Source organism: Epinephelus moara, chromosome 14 (assembly GCF_006386435.1).
Source record: "Epinephelus moara isolate mb chromosome 14, YSFRI_EMoa_1.0, whole genome shotgun sequence".
Classification (NCBI taxonomy): domain Eukaryota; kingdom Metazoa; phylum Chordata; class Actinopteri; order Perciformes; family Serranidae; genus Epinephelus; species Epinephelus moara.
The window spans coordinates 37,576,610-37,585,499 of record NC_065519.1 but is presented as its reverse complement, the minus strand read 5'-3'; the positions used below and the strand labels follow the sequence as shown (position 1 = coordinate 37,585,499).

General features: G+C 43.2%; 1 protein-coding gene across 1 annotated transcript in view; it reads right to left on the bottom strand.

Moving 5' to 3' along the window:
• LOC126400468 (putative nuclease HARBI1) overlaps positions 1-1,948 on the bottom strand; it is a 3,613-nt gene extending 1,665 nt beyond the window's left edge. Inside the window, exon 1 of the mRNA XM_050061188.1 lies at positions 1,130-1,948. Coding sequence (XP_049917145.1) covers positions 1,130-1,948 — 819 coding nt within the window. The remainder of the gene's footprint in view (positions 1-1,129) is intronic.
• Positions 1,949-8,890: the final 6,942 nt, after the last annotated feature.

Here is an 8,890-nt window from a genome sequence, read left to right as displayed (position 1 = left end):
TATAAATCCAGGGTCCTGACAGCACGCTTCCGATGTAGCCTATATATTTAATTGCATATTTAATTATTAATTTTAATTTCGATATCCACAATTATCCCTATTGATTTAAATCAGTTTAAACTAAGTTTAAATTCAGTTAAACTGAGTTTTACTAAACTGAGATTAATTTTAAATGGTGCAACAGAGCTCTGCTTAATTTTAAACCTGGATTAACTAATTTTAAACCTAGTTTTACTAATCTTTGATTAGAGCTAATCTTAGATTAAATTAAACCTTGTTGGTGCAATCCAGCCCTAGAGTTATACAGCTGGACCAGCTCACTTCAGACTCACCCGGGGAAGATGGTAAGTAATCCAGTCACGCTTTACTGACCTCAGTCAATAATCAGTTATTATTTGGCCTATCCAATTAATTTGTTTTTTCGCCATATATTTTGGTTTATGTTTTGATAGAGATCATTTTAACACTGCAGCCAGTGCAGCAAGAGGAGCATCTGCAAGACAGTGCTGCTTCCTCTTCTTTATTGTCATCATCCTCCTCATCTGATTTGAACAGCTGCAGGAGAAACAAGCGACCCTACGTGACACACCAGGAAATGTTGGTATTAGAGAAAGAGAAGATTGAAATGGAAATCGAAAATGCCATATTACAGAAAGAAGTATTAAAGCTGCAGAAGTAAGTGTTGCTGCTGAAAAAAAGAAGATGCTTACTAATAGTTTCACCCTTGATGCCACTTTTTTATCATAAAATGAGAATATTCTACAGTGATTTAACATGTAGCCTACCTCTATTGTAAAATGAATGGGAATTAAAAAATGTATAGCTATCTGCACTGAAATATTTACAAATAAAATAATTTAAAAATAAAATTTCTTCAAATTTCTATTTTTACTTTTCTTCAATGTGTATCTTCTCTGTGCTTCACAGTTTGAAAAAGACACTTGTTGACAGGTCAAGCTACTATTAGTTTATTGATATTGCTTAAAGCAGTATTCAACCAGACATAGTTGGCAGTAATTGAATTATTATGTGGAAATAGACTTTTCACCACAATGTCAGCAATTATTTACAAAAACATTTATTAATATAATTATTCAGAAAAGTGGTTCTGTATTAGAGTTTGCCTCACAGCATTCCCACTTGGATTGGCATTGTGCTCCTGGTCATCCTCTCTGTCCTCTCTGTCCTCATGTAGGTCCTCATCGGCTTCAAAGTGTAGCTCATCTCCACGCCTCTTTCCAAAGTTGTAGAGAACTGCAACTGCGACAATGACGGTCAAGGTGGTGTCCAGCTTTGTGCGCAGTCCATCTTTAATGCAGGGAAACCTTCTTTTCCATGCTCCAAAGAGTCGTTCTATCACTCCTCTGGCTGCAATGTGACGGGAGTTGTACCTTCTCTCTGCTGGTGTTTGAGGGTTCAGAAGTGGAGTCATCAGGTATGAGCGGCATGGATAACCATTATCCCCAAGGAGATGGCCCTCATAAGCTTGGTTCTCGAGGATGGCACAAGGCTGACTGTTGTCAAAGATCCTGCTGTCATGAGTTGATCCTGGCCAACGTGCTACAATGTTGGTTATTTCAGATTTTTGATCACACACCACTTGAACATTGATGGAGCAGTATCCCTTACGGTTGCGGAAAAGCTCTCCATTCACACCACCAGGATTCTGTATCGGGATATGTGTGCAATCAATAGCACCCAGCACCCCTGGAAATCCAGCTCGCCTGTAGAAACCAGCAGCTGTTTCCACTGTTGGAGAGAATCGGATGTACTGGTTCTTCAGAGATGCAATGGACCGAGACACTCTGCTGACAATACGGCAAACAGTTGAGTTGTGTAGACCGAACAGGTCTCCATCCACCCTCTGGAAACAGCCAGTAGCGTAGAACCTCAGGGCCAACCAGGAGTTGTAGCATCGGTGGTACAGCTGCATTTCTGTCACTGCCATGTTTGACAGTTGGTCCAGTCTTCCTGTTCAGCAGCAAAACAAAACAAAAAAACTGTTTCCTTGGTAAACCGGTATCTCACCAAAAATTCCTCTTCATCATAAAATTCAAGAGGATTGAGCCTGTCTCTCAGTTTTCTTCGAGGAACTTCATTATTTTGCTCTATCCACTTCAAAAATGCAGCCATTGTTAAAGTTAAACCTTCCCAACTGTCAGTTTAAAATTAATTCTCGATCACAGTTTAAACTGGAGTTTAAAGTTCTGGTGCAACATAATTAAATTTAAACTTGGTTTAGAGGAAAAATTAAACTGAGGTTTAAAGAGAGGTTTAAATTTAATCTGTCTTAATTTTAAACTAGGTCTAAAGTTTGGTGCAACAGAATTTAAACTTAAACCATGATTTAATCTGATTTTAAAGTTAAACCTTGTTGGTGCAATCCAGCCTATGGGTGGGTAACTGCACTAGAAGCTCAGAGAAGCGTGTAAGACTGTGACTCTGATTCCTGGTCTCAACTCTGGGTTGTCATAGTTTTCAATTACTAATAAACTTGGCCAGGTTTCTCAATATGAGAGCAGCTCCATCCAAACTTGGATGAATGTCGTCTCTCCTGATCAGACCAGGTTTTCCCCAGAAAGTTTGGCAGTTATCTATGAAGCCCACATCATTTGTTGAACACCACCTGGACAGCCAGCGATTGAATGATGACATGCAGCTAAACATCTCATCAGTGATCCGATTTGGGAGGGGTCCAGAGAAAACTACGGAGTGCGACATAGTTTTTGCATATTCACACACCGAAGCAACATTCATTTTTATGAACTCCGATTGGCGTAACCAGGTGTCATTACCGCCAACGTGAATAACAAGCTTACTAAATCTACATTTAGCCTTAGCCAGCAGTTTTAAATTTGACTCAATGTTGCCCGCTCTGGCACCAGGGATACATTTGACTATGGCCGCTGGTGTTTCTAACTTCACGTTTCTCAGAATAGAGCTGCTAATGACCAGACTTTTCTCCTCAGCGGGTGTGTCACTGAGGTTGGAAACATGAACAGGCGGGTGGTGAATCATGGGCTTCCGCCTAGTGCTACGCTTCTCCTGGACAGTTACCCAACCTCCCTGCTGCAGAAGGATTACCGGGGGACCACTAGCAGAGACTATGCTATGTGGCTCCACGCCAGCTACAGGTGGCTGGCTAACTACCGCAGCTACAGAGTGATTTTCCATGGTGCGGAGCCGCGCTTCGAATTCACTACGCCTCACCTCCAACGCAGCAAATAAACTACATTTGTTACATGTGCCACTTTCGCTCAAGGAGGCAGAGGAATGACTAAACATCTGGCACACCGAGCAAGAGAGAGAAGGAGAAGAAGCCATCACAACTGTTAAGCTAACGTAGCTAACAAGGCTGATAGTGTGTAAACAACAGCTAAGATTAACAATAAAGTTGTTGAAAGAAGAGAAGAGCTATGAGTGCTTAAACAGAACTAGTGTGGGTTAAAACGTGAAGTAGATGGTTAGCAGCTGAAGTGAGGAAAATCAGAAAACTAGCTGGTAAGTGTTCGCAAGAGCAGCACAGAGACGCTATCACAGAAACACCACACTGTTGAACACTTGTTGGTGTCGTTACTTTGCAACAATGATAGGCATGTTGCTTCATGGGTGCAGCCTTACCAACATCAATGTCATGTTCTAGCATGTTGGTACGGGAGGGACCATCACCAAAAAGAGTGGGGTGAAGCTGAAACAAGTGGAGCATATTATCACACTGTTCTTCCTTAAGATATGACAACTTTGACTCTACATTAGACAGAAACTCAGAGTTAGTCAACCTACCACATCATTGACCATCAGAGGGCACTGACAAACCATCATCCATCTCAGACTTCACACAACACATGGAAACCGTACCACCATCAGAGGCGGCGGCCTCCAGAGAAGTTGCCGGCTTCTCCGGAGCAGTCTCTCTGGAATAAAAAGGCTTCAGCATGTCAACATGGCACAAACATTTTTCCTACTACGTTCAGGTGTATGAATGACATAGCCTGTGTCTGACATTTTGCTTTCCACTACGTAAGGTCCTGAAAAACACGCAGCGAGTACAGAGCCAGGCAAAGGTAGCAAAACTAACACGTTATCCCCTGGCTGGAGCTGTCATTCAACTGCTTTCCTTCAGAGCTTCCTTCGCCAACATCTGTGGACGCTCTTTGCACCTGGGAACAAAATCCAACACATTAGATTTTCCAGAGGAAGAAGACACAAGTTGCTCTTTTAACAACTTTAAAAGTGTTTGTGACCAAACACGAACTCAGCCAGACTGAGCCCCAAAGACTCTTGCTTAGTCGATTTCCTCATCAACATACCATTATCCATAAAAAAATGACTGTCTGTCAATACACTTGCTGGCATCATCCACTGCTGCAGCATGACACTTTGCAAGAAACTGGCCACTTCTCTGAGCACGGATGAGTGCTTCACGAGTCAGCGGAAGTGAAACTGCCGGAGCAGTGATAAGAAGAATAAGAATAAGAATAACTTTATTCATCCCCAAGGGGAAATTCAATTATCTCTCAGCTCATCTATTATATGTCAAAGAATTATAAAGCCTGATGGCTGTTGGTATATAGGATCTTCTGTATCTCTGATAGACTCTAGCACAGCCTCCCTCACATCAAAATGCGAGACAACAGAGGGTAACCTGTCTTCAGACAACACAGAGGGGAAAGAAGAGTCAAGTTAACATCTGGGCTAGACTGTCATTTTCAGGTTCAAGAATGGGAACATCTACCACTTCAGGGACCGGATAAACTTTACCTCCTGCTATATCATTTCCCATAATGAACTCAATACCGTCAATAGGGAAGCATGTGCGAGCAACGACCTGATAGAAACCGACTACTAACTTGAGCCTCACGTGAATACAATGAAGGGAAGCTGGCACAAAATCCATCACAATCCCCCTCACCACAGCACTCGCCTCACAGGCAGACTTCTCATCCAAAGTCAGGTCATTGGAGAGGATGAGGGACTGTGAACAAGCAGTGTCCCGCTGCACGTTGACCGGGCGCTGATCCTCAGCTCGTCTTGTGAGAGAAACAAAACTGTCAAAAATGAAGGGTTTAAAACACACATCTGGCTCTTTGGCAGCCAGAGGCTTTTCACTGCACACATGAGCCACAGTTTTGATCAGTCCTACCCCTTTTGGTTTCCTGGTCACAGGGTCACAGCCTGCTGTCACTGTTTCAAAGCCACACAGTCAGCTACCAAATGACCAGGCTTCTTACAATAAAAACACAACTTCTCAGTCTTCGCAGCTACAACTGGCACAGGGTTACGGGTGTCTTTAGCCTCACTGGATTTCTGAGCGGAAAAGTCGCACTTCATGTATATGGCCTTATGTGTGAGCGCAAACTCATCTGCCTGCTGCAGAGTACTCACCTGCTGTTCATTTAGATATACCACGACACGTTCAGGGAGGCAATTTTTAAACTCCTCTAAGTGCATAATCTCATGTAAAGCTTTTCGATCATCAACTTTACATGATGCACACCATTGATCAAATAAAACCGCAATGCACTCAAACACACCAAAATAGGACTCAGCCTCCGATTTGCGGAAAGCTGGGACCAAATAAATGTTCTTATGAACATCAAATGTTGCTTCTGGACCAGACTGTGACTGCACGTTAACAGCAGCAGGAGCTAAGCTCGCCTGTATTTCCAATTGATGCAGTTTAATGGCTGTTTCTGCCTTCAACCTCTTCAGCTCTTTCTCCCTGCGCAGCTGAAATTTGCGCTCCCACTCTTCTCTCTCCAGCTGAAGGCGAGCTAGACACACCTTAACTCTAGCATCTACCCTGGAACCAAAAGAAGAGTGAGCAGAGAGTAGATCAAAATGAGAAAGAGTAAATGATTTCTCCTCCTCGTCACCTCAGTCTACCGGAGTGTTGCTAACCAGCTGTGGCTCGGCCGCCTCCCCCAGCAAAGTATCAGAGCGACCGGAGGCACTAGATAATGCTAGAGCATAACTCGAGACCACCGGATCGGGATGCTCCTTAGCTACTTCCAGGTGCCTCCGTAAGGAACCAGGTTCACCAACATTATAATAATGAGTAATTAAACACAAGTCTGCTTTTCGGCAGTGATCGAGTTCACTGAGCGTGGGGTTAGCCACAAACCCAGCTAAGTCAAATACTGCCATACTCACCAAAAATTGAAAACACACATGCTAAACATGCTACCAGCAACCACCGGAGCTAACGGCTAACTACCGCTGCTAACTGCAGCTACCACTGCAGCCGAAGCTACAAATGACACTCCAACCTTACCTTGGTAAGTTTGATGCGGCAACACACATGCACGCCCACACACACACACACACACACACACACATACACACACTACAATCAGTCACAACCTACAAACTAACCCCAGAAACCTCCTGAACAAAACTTTGACCTACTTGTCCTCTGGACCTTGCTGGGCTCGGGGCGACTTGAAAGGCAGCAAAACAGTGACCTAAGTCCTGAATGCCTACCCCCACCAGAGATCTTTAACCTGCGCCCAGGATTCACTCCAAAAACAACAAACTAAAACAAAAAACAAGAGTCCGTAGGAGGAGTCGGTACAGCTCAGCTGAGCACTTACCTTTCTAAACTGGGGCAGCTGCAGGCACTGATGAGCAATGAAAAACTGGTGTGCTGATGTCACACCTGACCGCACAGACCGCAGGCACTATTTAATTTTACTAATCTTTTTTTTCTTTTTGAAAGATCCCGGACGAGCCCCCAAATATGTTACATCCCCACCAGAAGTCTAGGGGATGGGGGGAGTAACACAATGAAATAGAGGGAACTTTAAAAAAAAAAAAACGAAAAATGGCAAGGCAAACAAATAGCCGGATTAAAGGAAATGTATTTACAGCAAAAAATGGGAAAAAGGACCACCAACCAAAAATGAGCTCTAAAAGGAAACCGGTTCGCGTCTTAATGACACAACACTGTCACTGCCTCTTGGCCCACTGGCACTGGCGTTGCTCCTCCCTCATTCCATTATACCCTTGGTGATGAGGAATGATTGAGATCAGCTGCACGCTGAAAAAAAGAAAAGGGGAAAACACAAAACAAAGGGCGGGCCCAAAACACACAGGCACGTAACACACGTCATATCTTGACGTAGAAAGTCCATGACCAAACATCAACATGTGACGAGGTCGAAGTACTGTAAGAATGTGCTGCAGGATCCCACAGTTTTCCCATTCTTTCTGCTAATGCCTCATGTCCGTATCCACTTTTGTCTTCAGCTCAGTTTTTGAGTTTGGCAGCTACTAAAAACATAGTGCTTGGTTATTTGCCTTGTCATGGTGCATCCCATCACATAGCAGCTTTTAGGCATTTTTTTGTTGTTTGCTAGCAGATGTAAATGACAAGGAAGCACCCTTTATGCAATACAAAGTCAATGGGGAGCAATGAATTGTTAACCCCCTCTGGTGGGGTGGGATTTAAATGCACTCTGTCTTTATGCTATAGAGTGCCGAAGTCACGCCCCTTCCGGTAGAGCTCATGGGACCTTAGATCGGAAAAAATATGAATGGCAGTGAATGGGAACAGCAATATTATCTTTTGTTCCCATTTGAGTTGCGACATGAAATCTAAATATGTTGTTAATGAAATTAAAACATAAATTTTAAGGTCAAGAAAGTCATACTTTGTGGTAAAACTGTTGAGATATAAGCTTTTTAATTAGAAAGACTCAAGAGTACACAGGAGGCGGTCGCGTATGTGACATCATAGCTTTCGCTCGCTTCCTGCAGCTTGGCCTACATCATAGCTTTCGCTCGCTTCCTGCAGCTTGGCCTCCCCACTGAAATTCCACTGTTTTATGATTGAAGATGCCTGTGTGTTTTGTGCCAGTTTGCATGCAGTCACTCCAAGCTGCAGGAAGCGAGCGAAAGCTATGACGTCACATACCTGACTGCCTCCTGTGTAGTTTTTCTAATTACGTTATTTTTCAAAAGCTTATATCTCAACAGTTTTACCACAAAGTATGACTTTCTTGACGTTAAAATTTATGTTTTAAATTCATTAACAACATATTTGGATTTCATGTCACAACTCAAACGGGACCAAAAGATAATATTTCTCTCCTCATTCACTGCCATTCATATTTTTTTCCGATCTAAGGTCCCATGAGCTTCACCGGAAGGGGCGTGACTTCGGCACTCTATAAAAAGGGGGTGTGACATCATGATTGACATCTGTGTGCTAACCATTGTGCTTGAGATTGATTTTAGCAGATGTATGGGTGGGACCTCGATACTGTGGATTAATCCACTAACAACTACTGTGCAGACTCTGGCTCCAAATAATGTCACCAGTGCAAGATGGCAGCATGCAATCCGGAAATGTCAGACTTTATTTTTGTACAGTGTGAGGAAGTGGAGATGCATCATCCATCTACATAATATATACTCTATGATTTGTGCACTGGCTTCAATATATTTGAGTTATTTTCCCCTCTTTGTAGTGGCACATACATGCCCCAAATTGCTCCCGGTGATGCTTCCATCGGTGTATGATCAATCAATCAATCAATCAATTTTATTTATAAAGCCCAATATCACAAATCACAATTTGCCTCACAGGGCTTTACAGCATACGACATCCCTCTGTCCTTTGGACCCTCACAGCGGATAAGGAAAAACTCCCCAAAAAAAAAACTTTAACGGGGGAAAAAAAAACGGTAGAAATCTAGCAGGACCACGGCAGCAGCACAACCACACACGTCACACTATCCAGGCACCGCTGCAATATGAGTTAACCTGAGAGACAGTGGAGCACAAAGGCTCCAGAGAAGAAGCCGAGTTAGTGACATCCAGAATGGCCGAGTTAGCAAGATGCAGTAATAGGATACGAGAGAGAGAGAGAGAGAGAGAGAGAGAGACA